At 43.4% G+C, this 21506-nt stretch overlaps 1 protein-coding gene across 3 annotated transcripts; it reads right to left on the reverse strand.

The window, feature by feature from the left end:
- Window positions 1–317: 317 nt before the first annotated feature.
- prkcg (protein kinase C, gamma) lies at window positions 318–20969 on the reverse strand. 3 transcript variants are annotated; one of them, XM_086218292.1, is made up of 17 exons: window positions 17818–20969; window positions 16556–16802; window positions 12579–12610; window positions 12400–12482; window positions 11443–11554; window positions 10762–10890; window positions 10528–10684; window positions 10026–10227; window positions 9401–9598; window positions 7471–7644; window positions 7031–7122; window positions 6496–6558; window positions 6188–6326; window positions 5162–5242; window positions 4882–4989; window positions 3786–3926; window positions 318–3021 (listed from the first exon to the last, which is right to left on the reverse strand). In XM_086218292.1, the coding sequence occupies exons 2-17, from the start codon at window positions 16795–16797 to the stop codon at window positions 2860–2862; spliced, it is 2115 nt and encodes a 704-aa protein (XP_086074418.1). In that variant the 5' UTR covers window positions 16798–16802; window positions 17818–20969; the 3' UTR covers window positions 318–2859. The 3 variants fall into 3 exon arrangements, with proteins under 3 accessions (XP_086074418.1, XP_086074417.1, XP_086074416.1); XM_086218291.1 differs by having other exon boundaries at window positions 16556–16896; XM_086218290.1 differs by lacking the exon at window positions 17818–20969 and having other exon boundaries at window positions 16556–17196.
- Window positions 20970–21506: the final 537 nt, after the last annotated feature.

Raw genomic sequence — 21506 nt, forward strand, 5'->3', positions numbered from 1 at the left:
GGGTCAGAGATAGTGGAGAGATAGAAAAAGATAGATAGGAGAGGCAGCACCATGGTGAAGAAGAGCGATGATATCATGTTACAGTGACAGTGAGTGATGAAGTGTGCACACGCGCGCACACTCACTCACACACTCACACACACACATACACAAAAGAGCTGGAGTTTCAGTCTCCAGGAGGCAGATAACATCGAGGTCAGAGTAAATCGTGCTAAGAGAGAAGTGTTAACATCAGCAGCACATCACGTAAAAATAAACCACATTGGATTTATTTCCTTCAAATGTAATTTAATCTTTAATATTCTTCAAATGGCACATTTAAGAGTAAAATGCATCCGAAAAAAAACATCCGCCACGTTGTCTTACATTAAAACATCTTGCAATTGTAAAACATGAGCAAGAACATCAGATATTGTTTCTTTTTCAAGCCTACGATGAAGTTTTAAAACCAAAACGTAGTAGTTTAAATATATAAGATAGGAAATAGTTCATGTGGGCTCCACTGCAAGTGGGAAATATAAAGTGTGTATAAAAGAGATCATCGTGTTGACATCAAGGCCCCGACAAGACATGATACTCTTACCAACAGACAGCAGCGAGGGTTATGTCAAACAGATTATAGCGACAACAGTAAATTTTGACAGTGATTTAAAGATTAAGACATAAAACAAGGCAGTAAAGCATTCACAGTGCAGTGCTGACAGACAGACAGACAGACAGACAGGTACAGGAAGAGAGATGAAGGGCAGATATAGAGGAAGAGGAGGGAGGAGAGGGGGGGAGAGGCAAAGTTGATGAGATTTTAATGTGAAGGTCAACTTGTTATAACTCAGATCTCCAGAGGGATATTAGTCCCATCATGATGCTGGAGGGGTTGGAGAGGAGAGGAGGGGAGGTAGGCGAGGTGTCGCAGGACAGAGAGGGTGAGGAATAGGAGGAGGAAGAGGAGGAGGGGGTGAAAGTGAGATGCCTGAGAGGTGGTTTTGCTGGTTCGACAACTATAGTAACACAGTAAATAGAGGGGTCAGCATCTTCTGATTGTGTGTGTGTGTGTGTGTGTGTGTGTGTGTGTGCGTGTGTGTGTGTGCATGCACATGCTTGAGATTGCACTTTTGTGAGTGTGTCAAATTGTTTGTGTGTGTGTGTGGGGTGGTGGTGGTGGTGATGGAGAGGGTGCGCATGTTTGTTTTTCAGCAGCTTCACACAGAATAAAGCACATCGTCGCTGCTGTATTTCAGTAAGTTTATTTCATTTGTCAGCACATAAAAACAAAAGATAATTCTACTAATAGATACATAACAGCATGAATTCTACACCTGTTATTGTACTTTTAGCTATCAAACCTTTGTAAGGAAGTATTTGTTTGTGACATTTGACCTTTTACCACCGTCAACATCTGTATTCAAAGCACAAAGGTATGATTTTGCTTTGGATGACAAATGATCAAAGAGGGGAAAAAAGAAAAATCCTAATCCAACAGATTCCTGTGTGAGATAAGAGATTATGTTTGCGGCCACCTGCCTGACTCAGATAATGTTTAATGACAGTGCCACTATTATAGTTTCCATGTATTGAACAGTCCCAGTGAGCCTCACATTTAATTACAGCTAATCAATGCTGTGATGACATCACACAGCAGAACGCTTTATGATACTAAAGAGTAAAAACGTTCAAGTTGTGCAAGAACAAATCTTGTTTCAGCCGGAGAAAACATCTTTTTTTTCTGAGAGTGCAGATAAATATTTTAATGCAGGATGTTTTTACTGCAAAGTGCAACGTGCATTGACAGAATTCAACAGCTTTTTGAGAATAACAGAGTAAAAAAAAAGAAAAAAAAAGAAGAGTTTATGAATTACAAATGATGTAACTCCAACTGCAGCGTTGAAGCCAGGACTTGCTCCCAGTGATGATGTAGTTGGGCAGAGTGGGCCTGCATGGGCTGGCGGCAGCGCTGTAGCCTACACTGACTGTCACATGGTGCCCGCTGTAGTGCTTCAGCGTATCATTCGGTCATCTGAGGTTACTGGTGTGACGTTAATTTTAGAGGTCGAGTCAGCCCAGAGGAACCTGACTGAGCGCCTCCACAGGATGCCTGTCTAAAAAAAAAAAAAAAAAAAAAAAAAGCCACACACTCCATTTGCATCACAGTCAAAGTGTCGCTCAGCTAAAAGAGCTAACACACACATTAACAGAGTGAGAAAGATATTTGAAGACACATTTTAGTGATTCTGATGAGGAGTTTCAGCTTGGGGCATTAATATAACCTTCAACTGGAATTAATCTGTAAAGAGTGAAAAACTAAATGATGTTTTTCCTTGTGAGGGATCTGAAGAGCTGCGTGAGCTAAAACCCAACTGGGAAAGTGTAATAATCGTTATATAATATGGCTTTTCACAACACAAGATGACTGATAAATGGACCACATTTGAAATAAATAACTGGAAAGCTACACAGGTATATATTTTTGGGGATCATCTAGTACTAAATAAAATTATAGTGTCAAAGAAACGGATTCTAAAAACACTGCATGCATAGAGATGAAGTATGTATTCATATATCAGATTCAAACTACTCTTATATCAAGAAAAGAAATGTCTTACCCCCCAAAAGAAATCATATCTTATTTGAATCTGTGACTAGTGAGATTAAATACATACATTAAAGAGAGTGCATGACTGTAAAGGTGTCTTGGCATTTTCATGTAAACGTTAGATTTGGTTATTAATACTCACTGCTAGTTCTCATGTTCAACTTCTCTCTTATAGTATAAAACTACTATTAGTGGCCTAACAAGGTTCACTCGGAGGGGTGGGGATTGGGGTGGGGGTGGGGGTGGGGGGGCAGGTTTGGAAGCTGTTCTCAAACAGCAGTGAGAGGCGAAGGAGCGAAGTCTGGGTTGAGGAAGGAGAAACCCTGGAAGTCCTCCTGGTTGACGGCGGCTAGAACGTCCGGGTCGGACGGAGTGAGTGCCGACGGAGCCGCTGTGAAGAACTTGTCGAAGTTCTCACCTTTTCTCCCTCCCTGTTGAAGATAAAGAGAAGATTAGCGTGTTCATTTTCTCACGTGCCATTAGATATTAAACAAGCCGTCATTAAACACAGCGCCATTAAAAAAAAAGGAAAATAAAATAAAAGCAACATCAGAAAAATCTTTCACGCCCCGCTATTGTCTCAGAGGAGCTCTTCACCACACCTTAACAGTAAGCTGCTCACATCTCCTCTCCTGCTTCTTAACAGCACATGACAGTCGCTCTGCTGGATGATATGAATCTCATTTGGCTAATGGGCCTGGCCTCTCACCCCTAAGCACACTCAGCTCGCTCAAGGCACACCTCACCATTGGCCAGCAGGCTGGCAAACTGGCATATGGCAAGCTAATGATGATATATATTTGCATATGGGAGGGGCAGGGAGGACCCCTAGGTCAGAGAGGCCTGTCTGTTATGACTGGACTGTCTCATCCATGGCACTCAAAGCAGATCTCTAGGAACCAGTGGAGGAGATGAAAGAGAGATGAGAGAGAGAGAGAGAGAGAGAGAGAGAGAGAGAGAGAGAGAGAGATGTGGGGATGAGGCTAAGATGGCCCACACAATGTGCATGGTCGACAGGGGAAATTTGGGGACAGCGTGAAATTCTGAGAGAGCCCAGACAGATGGAGGAAAGAGACAGCGGCAACTCCCTAAAAAGTGTCCTCAGAGAAACAGAGGAAAAAAGAAGGGCGAAGGAGGGAAGAGAATGACAACAAAGAAAGACAGAGAGAGTCTGAAGTCCATCTGTTCAACTGACAGATCTGGGTATGAAGGGCGGCTGGATCTCAAGTCTCTCCAGACGGTCCCAGTCAATCCAGCGGAAGAACGGATGCTCCCTGATATCTCTCTCTGCGTCCTCTCCTCCACCCAGACGCTTCGCCGGGTGCTTTGTCAGGAGCTGGGATGAAAACGAAGAAAAAAAGGATGGAAAAAAAATAAGTCAAACACCTGAGTAAACTTTGGAAAACAGGTGCACAAATTCTGTTATGTTTCACTGTTAGATGTCCCGCAAATATGTTGGTTTGTCACGATGAAGCTGTAGCCAGCTACTCAGCTTAGCTTAGCAAAAGACTGAAAACTTTTTTTTTAGTTTTAGTTTTCTTAGTTTTGCCCTTTCTTGAACCCCTGTGTTTCCCTCGGTCGTCTGCCGGAGAGCACAAGCTCCCCGGCCTTGACCTTGTGTTTCACAGTTCTGCTGACTGGTTTTGTTCATCTCTCATTGCCTTTTTGTGCACAATCTCTTGCCTGTAAGAAGACTTCTGCCTCAAATATTAAAGTGCCATTTAATTTGCCCCCACTTTCTCGAGTCTTTTTTCTGCATCGAGTCCTAGTTTTGTGTGTCAAGAATCTCACTATTTCGCTACATACTTTTAAAAGTGGTGTAGAAATATTGACTCCAACATTTTTATTTTTTTCCAGGGGAGCTCTTTCTTCCCTCTTCCAGACTAGACATCAGAAATTAACTTGGCTCATACAAGAAATATCACCCAACTGTAAAAGCATTGCCTTCTTTTATATGTGCAAGCAATTTACCGTGAGTTAGAACCTTTGAATGCATTTTAGAAGTGTTGGTAGTTGGATGTTGTTACCTTTGTATGTGTGTCCTAAACTTACGCTGGAAGTATTAAGCTACCAGCAGCTGGCTGTAGCTCCGTATTGATCGAACAAACATTAGGCTGCTATTGATCTTCTCTCAGCAAGACAGTAAATACACATATTTTCCAAAATTACTGCAGCTTGGAGTTGTCAATGATGTGCACGGCTACCTGTACTCCTATAAATCATTTAGACTTACTTGCTTCACCTATACAGCGTCTTGACTGTGAATCAGGAGAGTATGAAGAGCTACTTACTCCTTTGCAGATAGCGACAGCCTCACGGGAGAGACTTTTCGGGTATGTGACGTTCTGTTCCATGATAGACTGAAACAGCTCCTCTTCATCAATACCATCAAATGGTGGCTGGTAAAGGGAGATAGAGCAAGAAGCAAACCCGTGAGGAGCTGTGGGCTAATTGAAAACAAATATATTGAAATTAAAAACTCTTTTTGAAGTGATTACAACAGACAAACGCTGGAGGCTTTAGAGGCTGTGTGCACGCACGACTGTAGTTAGGATTCATCCGAAACGTTACCTGTCCTGCCAACATTTCATACAGTAGAACCCCGTAAGACCACCAGTCCACTGCTTTAGTATAAGGCTGATATGCCACAATCTGCAAAGGATGGAGAGGAAAAAAGAGAGGTGATAAAACAACAGAGAAATCTCGGTGTGAAGCGCAGATAAAAGAGAAGTATGAATAAGGGTAAATGTATGAATGAGTGCACGGGACTTTTTTGTGCTTTTTTGTGTACAAATTTGTGTGTATGATGTCAGATTGTGTGGGTGTTTGTTTGTGTGTTGCAGTGTGTGTGTGTGTGTGTGTGGGGGGGGGGGGGGGGGCACAAGCGAACAATTCCCAGCCCCTAAGGGAAATGTATTGTATCTCTTCCAAAATGGCAGATGCAGGAGAATCAATGGGTGTTTACATAAGTGAGTCAATACCCATGGGTTCCATAGCAAGGTTTACAATATCAAAGATGTTCACAACATCTCGCTGCTGTATCTCAAACCAAGGATATCTCCTCTGCTCACTCCTTGACTTATTCTATAATCGCAACCACATGTAGAAACACATTCTGAACTGTGAACACTATTCACCATACAGTCATCTTTTGCATATCAAAGGGGTTTTCAAGTGAAACCACCATCACTGTTGATATTTGCATCGACATGGATTGTTTCCTTTTAAGATTCCTCACTTAGCTGTCTGTGTTTTGTTTCGCTCACAGGGGAGTTAATCAGTTACACTTGTCAACTGCAGTAAGAGAACAAACTGGTGATAGAAGAACTCTAAAGCGCAGTTGTGATTTCTGCTGCAAACGTCTCATTGCACACACTGCTTCTAATTGAATCATGTGATGTTAATTATTCAAAAACGCTGACAAGGTCACAAAGGACGGAGGGAACTGCAGCGAAGCAGCACTGAAAAGCAGGTCAAGCAAAAAGAAGGCAGAGGTGAGACGTGGGCAAAAAGCGCACCGAACGAGCGTTCCGAGGAACAAATGAGGGAAGTTTAGGAGTTTGTTTGACCGTGTAGAGAGGTCAAAGGTCAGTGTACCTCAGGGGCGATATAATCAGGTGTGCCGCAGAAGGTGTGCGTGGTGTCTCCCTCAAACATGCCCTCCCTGCACATGCCGAAGTCTGCTATCTTTATGTGGCCGTCGCTGTCGAGCAGCACATTATCCAGCTTTAGATCCCTGAGTGAGAAGGAGACGGATCACACAGGTATGAATCATTCTGATAGATAATATCTTTCTAACAGTCATTAGCTACAAAAGACATGATGAATCTGTGTCTGTGTGCTGCACTGCGGAGGGATGACGGTGCCAAACCAGGCCGCGGTAGATCAGCAGCCCAGCGCTTTACCTGTAGATGATGCCTTTGCTGTGGAGGAAGAGGAGGCCGACCGCTATCTCTGCTCCATAAAACCTGAAGAAGGAGGAAAGGTGGTGGTGGTGGGGGGGTGCATTCACTGCTGGTTGCTTTATATTTCAGAAAAGTGGTCAAAAGCTTCTAGCTCATTCTAAAAAGGATGATGATAAGAAGAGCTCGAGAGGGTGATGAAAGGGAGAGCAACCAAATAGATGAAAGGCAGCAAAATGAAAAAAAGAAAGCTGGAAATGAGCAACAAGGTAAAAAATTAGTTTTGGATGATTGATCAAAGATTATTGATTAGATGAGCAGTCAGGAAGAGGGGAAATGTAGATGAAAAGATGAGATTAGTGGGAGGAGAATGTCTGGAGGAGAGAAAAAGGCGGATACTGATGACTTTTTATGAGCCACCAGGAAAAATGAACAAAGAGAGATGAGTGTGTATGTAAAAGAACAGAGAATAAGAGAAAGACAAGTGGATGGAGATAAGGACTATGATTAAAGGTAAAGGAGCTTTCTGAATACGTACGCTGCATGAGGCTCTTTGAACTTCCCAACTATCTGGATGTGAAACATCAGATCTCCTCCGTTGACATATTCCATCACATAATACAGACGATCCTGTGGGAACACAGCACACACGCACACACACACACACACACACACACACACACACACACACACACACACACACACACTCATAATATATAATCACCTTGTGTCCAAATTAAAAAAAAACAATCTGCTAAAACACCTCCTCCAGGACCAAGGACCTTGTTAAAGGAAGCAAGTTAATTATTTCATTTATTAATCGAAACTCCAAGCTGGACTGAAACAGCTCCTGGGAGGACTGCACAGCCAAAATGTCAAACAGGTTTATGGACAACTTAATGAAAGTTATGTGGTTCATTTGGGAGACACACACACACACACACACACACACACACACACACACACACACACACAGACCTCAGTCTGGAAGGCGCAGTAGAGCGATGTGAGGAAGTGAGGGCGAGATGGGAGCGCTAGAACCCTCCTCTCCACTAGAGCGCTCTCCGTGTCCTCATCCTGGAAGAGAACATCTTTCTTCAGCACCTTCACAGCGAACAGACGCTCGCTGCCTCGCTCCTCTGCCAGCAGCACCTGTGCAGGAGAAACAGACGGAGAGAGAGATAGCGTAAGAGGAGCAAAGAAAACAGAATCCAAAGCAGCTATTGTAGGACTTTAAACTGCTGAAGTCCATAAATAAACAAAATGTTTATTTTTAGTGAACTGTCTGGTTAACAAGAGAAAGGTACGATTACTTTTTTTTCGCTTACAGCAGCCATCTGTGCATCAATCTATTAACTTTGTTTTTAAATAGCAAAGGATTCCAAGTCAAAAGAGCTAAAAAAAAAAAAAAAAATTATGCATGTACTGTAATACACCCGGTAGTTTTTAGGTCATTGTGTTATAAGTAAGTGTGTGTTCTAATTGGGAGGAAAAAAAAAATCCTTGGCTATGTTCTAATGAAGTCATACGCTTTGAGGCACATTTAAATCATAGAAATGTTCATTTCTGATGCAGGCCGTGCAGATCTACCCAGTCATGGTGAAAATGATGGAATATAACTTTAAACTCAAGCTTGTTATCAGACGGTGAGGCCAGCGGTCGCTCTAATGATGCTATAACTTTCTACAATGAGAGCCACAGAGTTTTAGTGTGGTTCAAGAGGAAGATATGCTGGAAAGTGCTGACCACAATGCTGTTTAAAATTGTCGGTCCAACCTGCAGTGCTGAGCTCTAATGATCACTGGCTCGTGTGGATAAAGGATCTCATTTTACTTTCAAATAGTGCCAGCGATGAAGGCTGTGTGTGTGTGTGTGTGTGTGTGTGTGTGTGTGTGTGTGTGTGTGTGTGTGTGTGTGTGTGTGTGTGTGTTGGCAGAGTTATTGATGATGTGCCAGTCACTGACAGAAATCCTGCTGTCCTGTCATCAAGTCTCTCGCTCTCCCCTGTGGTTTCAAACAAACCCCCGCACACAAGTGGGATTTATAACCCTTTAGAATATTACAAATCTTAATACCACAATCACATGTACTACTTCTCTCTTCCCCGCTTGTTATCCCGTTTCCTTTTGGTCAATTTTGTCACTTTCTGCAGCTCAGTAATCCTTCCCACTCTCCTCCTATCTCTGTCTGTCTCTTTCTCTCTCTCTCTCTCACTCAGCAGCCCCGGGGTCTGTCTCTCCTTTCTTGGGTCGTTTCTTTTTCTCTGTCTCTCTCTCTCTCTCTCTCTCTCTCTCTCTCTCTCTTGCTCATCTTACGTAAGTTGAGTCTATTTCTCCTGTCCTCTGTAGACTCTCATCTGACAGTTATGAAACAGCACTGGGGGATTTCAGAGGAGGAAGAAGGACTCAAAACGTCACTCTCTTCATTATGGCTCATCTACAGGGGAATTAACGAGAAAATGGAGAGCAGAGGCTCCCTTGAAATGAAACACCTCCAAAAGGACCACTTGTGTGTGTGTGTGTGTGTGTGTGTGTGTGTGTGTGTGTGTGTGTGTGTGTGTGTGTGTGTGTGTGTGTGTGTGTGTGTGTGCCATGTAGGAAGCCAGCCAGCCTGAGCTCATGATTGCTGACAACACAAAAGATGCTGAGGGTTAAATTAAACATTTGGCAGTATCAAGAGACAATGCAATGGTTTTTTTTTCCAAGGAAATACAGCTTTGCTTTGCCCGGAAGGTCTTATATGAAATGGCACATGAAGGTCAAACAAATTATTTAAAGCCAGGAATAATCTTTGCTGTTTTCAGCCTGAATGGCCTCTTTGATATCACTTACAGCTGTTGGATCAGGGCAGTTGTGAGGATAATAGATGACATTTCATCTGAGAGTCGGAGTGGGGGTTGGGTGTTTACCTTGCCAAAGCTGCCTTTGCCGAGAACCATGAGGAAGTTGAAATCATGGATGCCTACTCTGACCTTCCCCGGGCCTTGAGTGAGGACAGGAAGACAGGATGGTACAGGGGTTGGAGGCAGAGCTGCAGGGAAGGGTTCAGATACGGGGGCAGGTATGGCCTGAGGCAACGAGGGTGGTGTAGCATCTGGCTGAGGTTCCTGCAGAATCACAACACCACCATACCATCAAACCATTTTTTTAAACTATTTTTTTTTTAAAATTCAAGTCAAGCAGAACAACCCTGCACCCTGCTGGAGGTAGAGTGTAACAAATAAAGGTGGGGACTCAGTATAATTTATTATCTAATTATTTAGACACAACAACAGGCATAAATCTTCTGAAAGGTTTTTCTCAGCTGTAAGCAGAGGGACAGTTCAAGATCCTGACCCAGTGTGAGCAGTGAGATTAGATGTGCGTATTTATCAGCTGATAACGACTGTTCCCAGGTCTAAGGATAAATGGTCATTAGCACACTAAAAACAATAAAAAGGTTGCTCAGGGAATTAATATCCCCTCTGGTCTCGGTTCACAATGAAGGCCAACAGGCACTAAAGGCTTTATTGTCAAGAGCAGGCAGCTTCCTACCTGCAGGTCTGGATCTGGCACAGGGATGTTGTAATACTCGCCCTCATCCTGCGCCAGCAATTTAAACCATCCGCTGATAGGACGCCTGAAGATCTCGCTCACTCCGAATGACAGAGCTCCCATGAAATCGTTCCTAGACGTGCGGTCCCAGTCCCATACCTCCACAGACAGACGCCTGTCCCACTGGTGACCGCGCACTGAGCTGGAGAGACAAACACAAAAAGCTTGAAATCACCAGAGAGAGTTTGCTCAGTAAGGCAGCAACACAGCGATTAAAGACAAACTGTGCAAGTTATTTCTTCCCACTCTCATACCGTTTTGCAGAACAGTGGTTAAAAAAAACCCAAAACTCAATCCGCATAAAACATTTAGAGAATAAAAATGTACAATTCAAGGACCATCAAGCATCGTACATAGATGTTTTATATCCAGCATTCTTTGTCCCTGAGACTTTTCATTTATATGTACACTTTCTTCCACTTTCAGATCAATGTGGACTCACAAAGTGAAACTCTCATTCCACATGGGATTGAGTGTGGATCGGATGGTCTTGGTCTTCTGTTTGCTGTGGCTCTTTGGGTCCGGAATCAGTTTAAGTTTCACATACGGGTCCGACAAACCATTTGGATCCATGGGCATCAGGTTACGAGCCTCCCTCACTGGAGAGAAAGAGAGAAATCCATCATTATCTGTGTAATCCAGGGCTTTTGTTTCAACACTTCCCACAACCTCTCACCTGTAACAAAGATATCCTCCTTCTCTCCTCTAACAGTCAGGTGGATCCTGCCTCTCTTCTCTGTGTGGTCTTGGCCACAAAGACTGGGAACACTGGTCTCACATCGCCGATGGACGTTCATATCACAACCTCATTGTACAGAGATGCAAAAAGACGTGTCAGTGCTAACTACCACCTGTACTAACTTGAAAGAAATGTGCTGCTTTTATCTCCTTTATCAATATTTCAATACAGATGTTCCAAAGGTGTTCTTGAGGTAATTAAGACAACATGTCCACTAGAGAGCACTGATAAGTTAATATGTTCACTGTAAATGTTCCTCTCAATAAATAAACTGGACACTGGTTCTATTAGAACAAAGAATTTATTTTAAAAGATTGTTAATATAAAACAAATATTTAGGTCACCTAAGTATAAAAGTCAATCCAAAATCACACAAATTCAATTTAAAAAATTACTTACGATATTAAACCATGAAAGTAGAAGAAAATAATGTAATAAATGCATGCAGTGTAAATAAATAGGATGTTGGCTTGTATAAATCTCCTCAATGTGCACAGCAGGTCTGAATTTAACACCTGACCACTTGGCATCAGTCTCACCCAGACACATGGCTGTGTGAACAGAGTTTGTGCTGTACTGTATGTACACACATATTGATGAATATAGGAGGGAACTTACTGGCACACCTCATGCCCTGGTGGATGAGGCCGTACAGCAGCGAGCCACAGTGGTCACAGAAGGTGGGACTGGAGTAGGTGTGGATCTTAAACGTGTGTCGACTCTTCAGGTCCTGAAACACATACAATAACAGTTGAGACTGAAAACTCATACCAACACACAGTGACTGGGTGGATGCATACATACAGGCAGATGCAGACACACTCACGCGCGCGCACACACACACACACACATGCAGGATGAGATCAGCAGGGAAATCTTGAGCAGGGTATTCATGAACAAGCCAATTAGATTAGATCGAAGAGGGCATATAAATCTGAGTGCATCTAAGGAAGGCTGTGTATGTATGTGTGTGTGTGTGTGTGTGTGTGTGTGTGTGTATACGCTGTGCAAAGAAGGATGAATCATTTTTATCTATCTTCAGCTCATCACCCCCCGCCTCTCCTCCATCCTCCCTTGTCACCCTGTTTCTCCTCGCTCCCTCTTTGTGTGTTCTTTTCACTCTTTCATACTTTTTTACTCTAACACACACACACACGCACGCGCACACACATACACACGCATGAACGCTCTCAACCACACAGACACAAACTATGTTCCCCTTGACCTCATTTCTGATGCAGTTTGTCTCGCTGGTAGAAAAAAAAGAAAAACCATGAAGACAAATCTCTCTGAAATCCTCAAAATGCCACAGAGAGGAAGAGTGAGGAGTGTGTTGCTCTTTCTCTCTAATTCCCCCTTCTTATCAGCCCCTCCCACCCTCCACCTGTGCCCCTCACCACCACCACCACCCTCGTTTCCTATCTCCAAGGCCTTGTAAGATGACATGACATGAGTGCAGATGTCAGGCAGCACGATGCGAAGGTTGTATCGGTGAATAAGTCATGCACACGATGAGATGACAACAGTGTAGCGTCAAGTAAGAGCCGTGTGGGATATACTGATGTATCTGCTTACATCTGGTCTCGGTGCCGTCACAGAGCCAGGACACGTGAAGGTCACAAACTCGTGACATCTTTTGTGGACCACAAAACTGCAAACTGGGGGGGGGGGGAAAAATACTCAAAAATTATAATCAGTCACACTGAGAAAATCCACTGAGATGGTTAAACACGGAATGTTGAGTTTGTCTCTACCTTGACATTGAAATCCTTGTTTGCCGATGCCCCTGAGTAAGAAAGGCACAGAGATTAAGACACAAAAACAATCTTTCCTTTGTGAGTTATTTTGCTTCCGAGGCTGTTTATATTGTCAAATGAACCATCTGACAAAACAGACACGCTGTTGTTGCCTTATTCCCTGCTGCATTACGAACAACAGGCGAGCAAGCAGGAAAAAAGTTGAGACAAAAAATAACTACAACAATATGTGGCGTTCGAGCATCTTTGCACTTCATCACACTACTGAGAGTTCAAGTGTCAATTATTATCACACATAAGCACATGCAAGGACAAACACAATCTTTCTGTTTCCAGAACTGCGGCGTTGGCTAGTTTCCAGTGTCTCCTTAGAGCTTTAATTGAATAATTAAAGCCATTGATTGACTAAAGAGTCCACTCAGCACCTCGCCTGCTGTGAATCAAGTTTTGATGAGCAGGTTCAGAACAGCAGACAAACAAGACACTGCTGAGAGCTCCTCCACAATCAAACTGAAGAGGCTGGGGGCTTCAGAGGAAACTGACCATAATCACTGATCTACAATCAGGGCACCATCTGGTTGAGTAATAATTAAAGATAGGGTTACAGAGGGTAATCTGATCCTTGATCAGCATTCATCAGGAGTGCATTTCTGCAGCACCAAGCCTATGAGTCCAATTCTGCCTTTTGGCCAGTAGAGAGCATTAGAGAACCAGGTATGGTTTGACTCCACAGCTCAGAGAGGTGGTTAAGTATCACAGCACATTCTATGTAGGGATGGCAGCATCTCAAATTAATGATGCATGGAAGACCTTCTCTAATAGATTAAATGAAGGGCTGGACAGAAATAACAGTAAAATATCAGCAGAAATGAGACTGATTTCTTTGATTTCTCTGTGAGAAATTTTAAAAATATACAAAAAAGAAAGCAGAGTAATACTAGAACAGCTTATCAGGAAACATGAATAAATGATGCAACAATGTAATCAATAAAACTGTGATTTTCCTACTATGAAGTGTCAGAATGTCTGTTGTAAGATGGCTTGTTGGATAATATGTTTAAAATATGTCATTTAGTGGTCATATAATGCATGACCCTTAAAAAGCAGGAGATTAGCGACTCCAAGCATGTAGAAGACACCATGAAATCGGGCAACGGCACTTTTATCCTCATCAGAGAACGTCACTCAATTGATAATTCAAGGCTGAGGGCCCACCAGCTACAAATATTCATTTACTTTTCAGAGCCTGAATTAACAAACAAGATATGTACATCTGCATGTTGGAACAATCTTTTCTTCGTCTTTAATTAATCTAACAATCCCCTGTGGGACTCCAACGCCCACGTTGAGAGCTGCAGCTCCTGTGTGAGGGAAAGAGTTTTCACCCTGAACTAAGCGCTGCTACCGCGGCCAAGACAGCAGCCACTTGGAGAAATGTCCTGAAAGCTACCCAGAGGCTGCTGGCACGTTCGCTACCTTGCATCCGACATACACTCCCACCATATGTCCAACACACACTACAACTCACACACATCGCTTGCCATGGCTTCACAGGAGGGAACAAGCTGGTTGGTTGGCTGGTATGGTTGCCTCCATTTACATAGAAGACAATTCTTACAAGAATGTCAGTTTTCCTGCATGTCATGGGTGTGCTGTTTACACCACCTCCCAACAGGCCCTTAATCACAAATGTTGAAGGTCGATTCACTCGTCATCTTTTCATAAATATAGAATATATTTATATGTATCCTATAGAATATATTTATATATATCACAGCAAGAAGGTTCTGGGTTTGAGTCCCGGCTCGGGCACGGGATCTTTCTGTGTGGAGTTTGCATGTTGTCCCTGTGCCTGCAAAGAGGGGACTAGGTTAATTAGGTACTCTAAATGGACTGTAGGTGTGGCTGTGAGTGTGAATGGTTGTCTGCCCTGTGATGGACTGGTGACCTGTCGAGGGTGAACCCCGCCTCTCGCCCGAAAGCTGCTGGGATAGGCTCCACCCCCCCGCGACCCTTAACAGGATAAGTGGAAGAAAATGTATGTGTGTGTATATATATATGTATATATATGTGTGTGTGTATATATATATATATATATATATATATATATATATATATATATATATATATGTATATGTATATATATGTGTGTGTGTGTGTATATATATATATATATATATATATATATATATATATAAACATTTTCAGATTATGATTACAAACAAAATCTTTTACAACATTGCAGACATGAGCTGACACAGTCTGCTTTCAGCTTTGTCACATTGTATTTATTTTAACATAATCCAATGGGTTTTCCAAGGATTTATTAAGTTTACACAAAATCCTTTCCTTAAGCAGAACAATGCAAAACAAATTAAATGAACATGCCAACTTTTGGGGGAAATTCTGTACACCTATTTGCCATCCTCCCCAGAGCCAGACAAGAACCTAGAGCAAGCCTTCCCTCCTCTGTGTGTACATGAGGAGCTGAGAACCACAAGCCCCTTTTACACAAAGACTCCACAATATCGTCCTAAATCTGATTTCCTCATTACAACATGTTACTAATTTGCACAGAACCTAACAACAACAGCCTGAACCTGTCCCAGTGTGTGAATCTGTATAGCGTTCCAGGCCATCAAAACAGAAGTGTCAACTCCAGCGTGACCCGTCCCTTTCACACATGTTAATTCAGTGCTGGTACGACATCCACTAGCAGGTCAGACATGATGTTGTCTGTCTTTCCATCTCTGTGTAGTTGTATGTAGTTGTTGGGGTGGCGGGGGTCAGTATTACTGCCATTTTGACAGTTCAGTTTAAAAAGGGTTGCAGAGGCAAACTGACTACTAGTTAGCTTAACATAATGAATGGTAGTGGATGGGTGGGTTAGCATCCCTTTGTCAAAAGTCATCAAATAGACCTTTTTCTCACATTGGTCTTTGCCTGCAAACATTCTCGAAGCAGACACATTGTCAGAGGTAGTTTCCTGACAAAACCATCGGGAATCGTGATCTTACACGGCACCTCAAACGCTCTATTGTAACCTGAACAACATAAAACATTCTGCGATGAATAGCAGGGGATCTGCTGCTACTAATCATGGGCAACTTTGTAAGAAAATGATGGATGACAAACCAAGAGCCTGAACCTGATGGCTTTTGCAGGAGGTATGCAAACTCTTCCCTTCCTTGATCATTCATTGTGCTAAGCTAACTCGCGGTCCGCTGGTCCCAGTTGGCATGTTTCTTTACACTCCGGCATTATTTTTGAGGCCTCTTAATTCCTTTCATTGTGGTATTGTTCATTACTTACATAACATACAACATTTATGCAGGATTTTTGAAGATTCTAACAGTCCTTCACTTTTAATGAAGCATTTTTAAAGGCATTATGGATTTCAGACATGAAGGTAACTGGGAGCACTAATTCTGCTCTATGAGAGAAAAATATTTAGGCTGTATGGTGTTTAAAAGTGTGTATGATCTGATATGGGTCACTATTGAATTCCATTATGAGAATAATGGGATGCAAAAAATTTTAGGCTGAAGTATTATCAATGAAATATTAGCTGCATTGAATTTGATCATCTATTTTGGGTTTTATGTTCCTTTATGGACACAAAATTAAAGGCATACTCCTTTAAAATTTGTAGGATTCCTTTTGTATGTGTTTTATACACGCTGCATATGTTTGAGTACATGAAGTTGCTACATTAGTTCCTCTATCGTGTGGGCTGCAGTGCGGAGGTGAGGTTATGTGATCCGATCAGGTCAGTGTGCTGGCTAGTGTAGGCTGTTTCTCTGGGCTGAAAGAGAAGAAATGTGTAGAAGAAGTCAGGGTCAGATATAGTAGTGGGTTGCCTAAGGAGGCGGCTTATGAACAGCCGGGATGGTTTCTGTGTAAATGTGCCGGTGTGTCTGCATTTGTGTGTGTGTGTGTGTGTGTGTGTGTGTGTGTGTTTGTGTGTGTGTTACCAGATGAAGTCGGTGCAGTGACTGCAGAAGGTGGGCTGTTTGAAGAAGCGGGCCGTGAACTGATGATCTTTCACCTCGACAATCCTCTTGTGTTTGAGCGCTCCCTTCCTCTGGAATACTGGCACCCTGGGTGGAGGGGAGAGGGGCGAGGGCAGAGGGGAGGCACCGGGGGAGGTTGCTGATGTAGGGGAGGCCAGTGTCAATGGGGAGAGGGAGGGGGGAGGGGAGACAGGCGTGGACATGATGCCTGGAGGGATGTAGGAGAGAGAAAGAAGAGGAAGTAGGTAGAGAATGGAAATGAGAGCCAGTAAGGAGGGTATGGAGTTGTACAGGCAGAAGACCTTGAACATGGGAGAGGGAGGAGGGGGTAGGGCACAGGGACATGAAGGAGGAGCAGCAGCAGGAGGAGGAGGGATGGAAAGTGTAATGGGTCATGGTGGAGGCAAGAGTTGTATTAATGGCACATGGGATGGAGGGGATAGAAGGGAGGGAGCAGTGACGTGATTGAGAGAAAGATCAGGAAGGAATGAATGAAGCAGGGCAGGGAAAAATGACAAGAGGTACGATAGGAGTGAGAAGAAGAGAGGAAGGAAGAGAGGAGAAGAGGAGATGGTGTTATGAAGCAGCCAAGGAGGTTAATTTATATATGGAGACAAAACTGTCCTCGGAGACGCCAAATGAAAAGTGAAACTGTGTGTCCCACATACGGCCGGTCCATTCTGCCTACAGTACATTGCTCTCTGTACCCCTTCAAACTCCTTCACCCTGGCTATGACCCCCACCACCCCCCCACCCCGGTCGTCATGTCAACTGCACCTCCTGTTGCCATGTCAACAACACCCCCACCACCTGCTCCAACATTAGAGCTTGTATCCTCTCCCGACTTCCTGACTGGCCTTATTAGCAATCAGTCCCATTTCTGAAGAAAAGTTTGCACCAGAATAACACGTAGATGTCTATAAGGGATGAGACGCGCGGGAAAAAGGCGGGAAATATCTTCCTGAGAGATATGGTGCAAGTGTTACACGCTGCTAAATGATACATTCACCAACAGCTATTAAATGAATAAATAAACAAGGCCAGTGTGTGAACCCATGCCAGAAAGAAATAGAAGAAATGATGCTGTCTCCTCAAAGAAACAGGAGAATCAAAAGGACGAAGCGGAGAAGGTAGAGAAAAGAGGACAGCATTAAGAAATTGGTAAAAGAAGAAAAATCTATTCTAAAAATGTGTGCAGAGCTACATGGAAATAGAGGCAATACCTGAGTTTATGAGGTTTTCGGTGGAAAGGTTTGACTGTCTCGTCTTCCTCTGCTGGTCTGGTTATCCAGCTCACTTCCCGAGAAAAGCTGAGGTGTCACACCTGTAGCTGGCCACCTCCAAAAACAGAAAAATGGAAGAAAAAAAACCCCCAGAAAAAACAAGAGAAACTGTGCTGTGTAAAGTGAAAAGGAAATAAACTGGAATATTAATTAAAAAAAAGAAAAGAAAACCTATTACAGCCAAAAGAGAAGGCAGCAGCGATTCAGGCTTTCTAGGAACCAAAGATAGAAGTGGTAAATATCCGTTAACCCAGAGGCAGGGTGAGGAGGAGGACGAGATAGAGAGGTGGTATTCTCTTTCCAAGATTGATTCTGTTTTTACTAAGGAGAGAGAGAGAGAGATAGATAGAGAGTAAGAGGTAGAGAGAGAGAGAGAGAGAGAGAGAGAGAGAGAGAGAGGAGGAAGATTGAGGGGACTAGGCGGGCGATTCATTTTGAAATCTGGGTTACTTCTCTCAGGAGAGGGTGAGGGAGGTAGAGGAAGGAGGACGGATGAGACAGAAGCTGCCATTTTGCCACCACCACGACAGTATGGACAAGCCAGCGCCAACTGTCTCTCACTTCCTCCAATGCCAGACAGAGAGAGGAAAGAAAGAATCCAGCCTTGAAGAAAAAGAGCCTCAATAGTGGACATTCCCAGATCTGTTTGATTGAGAAACTGTTGAGAGTGATGACAACAGAAGCGGTAGACTGAAGCGTCAACAGGCCTGTGAAATAAACAACCTTCTCCGTAACACACCAGTTCATAGTACTTTTACTACATTTGAGATTTGTTCAAGGCAAGTGGTTGCCTGATTATACTGTGCACTGAAACCAGGTCAGCTAAGCCTGATGGGAACAGTAGTTTCAAAGAGAGATGGGCTGTTTGTCCAGGACACTGGAGTATGTGTGTGTGTGTGTGTGTGTGTGTGTGTGTGTGTGTGTGTGTGTATGTATGGGGGGGGGGTGGCAGCAAATACGCTGATTGTCTTCATTCTGTCAAGGGTGCACACACACACACACACGGGGACGTGTGCACGCACGCACACGCCTGTCACTTTTGGGGTGTTAAACTGCTAAACTTACAATCATTTACTGAATAGTTTGCTAAAAAGAAACAACACATTATCAACTAGATGCACAGATATGGGCGCTACATGACTTATCCTAAACCCCCCATGAACCTCAGCATATTTGTTTAAGGCAGGTGAAAGCTGTGATAGGAAGACTGATGACAGAGGGCGGGTCTTAGGGTAGGTCAACTGCACATGCTGTCCTAAATTACATGTATGAAGGCTGGATATGTAACTAGACATAGGCTCATTTACTTTGACAGTGAGACCAGTAAAATCAGCATTTCAATCAGAATGAAGAGAACAGATTTTCTCCTCAATTAACCTATCATAAGCCCCCTTGTGCCTCAGACTGTGTGAGTCAAGCAACAGTTGTGATTGATGGATTGAGAAAAGAGACTAGATACACACACATGCAACAAAAGAGGTTTCCACAGCTTGTTGGGACATGCCATTGACTTCCATTCATGGTGGACAGCCTAACTAAAGCCTCAGTCCTGATGAACTGATACTTCAATTCATCCCTCACACTTACCTTAACTCCAACCTCAAAAATCACATTTTGCAGCACGAGGACTGGTCTTTGGTCCCCACACACACACACACTTTTTGACTTCCAATCAAATGACCATTATTGGGAGTTGAGTGCACTGATTTTGTTTGGTCCTGACTATTCAAGCATACAAGTATAAACCCAGGCACACAATTATTCACACTCACTCTGTGTGTGTGTGTGTGTGTGTGTGTGTGTGTGTGTGTGTGTGCGTGTGTGTGTGTGTGCGTGTGTGTGGCCCATGGACAATCGTGGGAGAGTGAGAGCAGCAGGCAGGAGCAGGGATGCAGGCAGACAGGGGACAAAGGGCTGGATTGGAGTGGGACGGAGAGACTGAGAGAGGGAGCAAAGGGTTGAAGGTCTAATTAATGGAAATGTAGGTTATTAGTCTCCTGGTGAGGACACTGGCAGAGAATTAATTAACAATTATAATTAGCAAGATTGTTAGAGAGCAAAATGGTGTCAGCCTGCAAGATAAGAGTGAGCTAGCATGTGTGTGTGTGTGTGTGTGTGTGTGAGCGTGTGTTGGAGGCTGTCATTATTATGTCTGTCTATTTGAAGAAAAAAACAGCTGTGTGAACATTCTCCATCTGACAATGATATATGTCATTTCAGCATTAATCATGCAGAACCAGCAGCTGATTGGAATTGATAGGGGCTTTCCCCCATGCACGTGTGCGCGCACACACACACACACACACACACACACACACACACACACACACACACAGAGTCACCAGACTTTTCTCCATAGACCTGTCATTACTGTCTTCATTTGGTCGCCAATAAAACTTACACTTGGACTTATCTTGCCTGAGTGGTTTTCACAAATAAATGAGGTCCACATAGTGAGAGAGAGAGAGAGAGAGAGAGAGAGAGAGAGAGAGAGAGAGAGAGAGAGAGAGACACACACACACACACACACACACACCGGGGGGGCAAAAATGTGATTGTAATAGCCGTAGCATGAGTAATCATGAATCAGTGCACTGACAAACAAAAGACATCCATGTGTCACAAAGGCTCCTCTTCACGATGAGTAAGCACTTGTGGCTCTAAAGTGTGTGTATCAGCGTGTGTTTGCATGCCTCTTTGAGCATGTTTTACAGGGACCGATCCCATGCCATAAAATGGGTTGGTACTGTATACAGCCAGCCAATATAAATACTGTAAACCAAGAGGAGACACACACACACACACACACACACACACACCAACACACACTCACGCACATGGCTGCATGAAACACATAGATGCACGATTAAGAGTGGAGGGTAATGGCTTAAAAAAAGGGACAGAAGATGAAAAGAAATAGACGACATCTGATATCAAAGGGAGGAAAAAGTTATATAAAAAGATCTTTCCAAAAAATAAAAAATGCTACTTGAGAAAGCCACTAAGCAGCATCTTCTTTTAAGCACTGGAAGCTGCTGACATATGATGATCTCCGTCTTTCTACTCTCCCTCTGCCCCCCCCCCCATCCACCCACCCCACAGTCCACAGATGGCTATCCTATTATTTCTGACCATGGCTTAATGAAACAGAAAATTCGGGTGGGGTGGGGGATGGGGGGAGCAGCAATCTCCACTTCACCAATTACACACATCCATTATCATCTAACAAGCGTTCACTCCTATCAAGTACCAGCTTCTTCTACCTGACTGGCTGGCTGGCTGACTGATTCTCTTCTCCAATGAAATTAAAGAGAAATTCACTTGCTCAACTGTTGTTTGTGGAATCAGGGCAGAAGTGGTGCCTGAGGCATTCATATCTAAGTCTTAAATAAGTACTGATTGGCTGTGTTTGCTTGTATCGTTTTCAGTTGCTGCTTTTCTTTCTTTCTTTTTTTAATGAAAAGCAGTCTGCTGTGTTTTGGAAGAGAGCAACACACATCAACGCCAGTCAGACGAGGCACTTGGCAGGCGATGAGGTCCCGTCAACATGGCCTAAAAAAAACCTCTCATCACTGAGGAAAATGAACACTCTGTCCATTTTTTTAATTCATAGCTGATCTGCCTAAATA

Source organism: Aulostomus chinensis, chromosome 11 (genome assembly GCF_037954235.1).
Source record: "Aulostomus chinensis isolate RoL2024-O1b breed Wild chromosome 11, RoL_Achi_v1.0, whole genome shotgun sequence".
Lineage (NCBI taxonomy): Eukaryota > Metazoa > Chordata > Actinopteri > Syngnathiformes > Aulostomidae > Aulostomus > Aulostomus chinensis.

What these genes read in the sequence shown, in the direction of transcription:
- prkcg (XM_086218290.1), bottom strand. Translation starts at nt 16,905, where the DNA reads ATGTTCAAGGTCTTCTGCCTGTACAACTCCATACCCTCCTTACTGGCT. An exon ending in ACAAGGATTTCAATGTCAAG is followed by an intron (nt 12,483 to 12,578) that starts GTAGAGACAAAC and finishes CCCCCCCCCCAG; the next exon opens with TTTGCAGTTTTGTGGTCCAC. An exon ending in CTGTCGCTATCTGCAAAGGA is followed by an intron (nt 3,927 to 4,881) that starts GTAAGTAGCTCT and finishes TTTTCATCCCAG; the next exon opens with CTCCTGACAAAGCACCCGGC.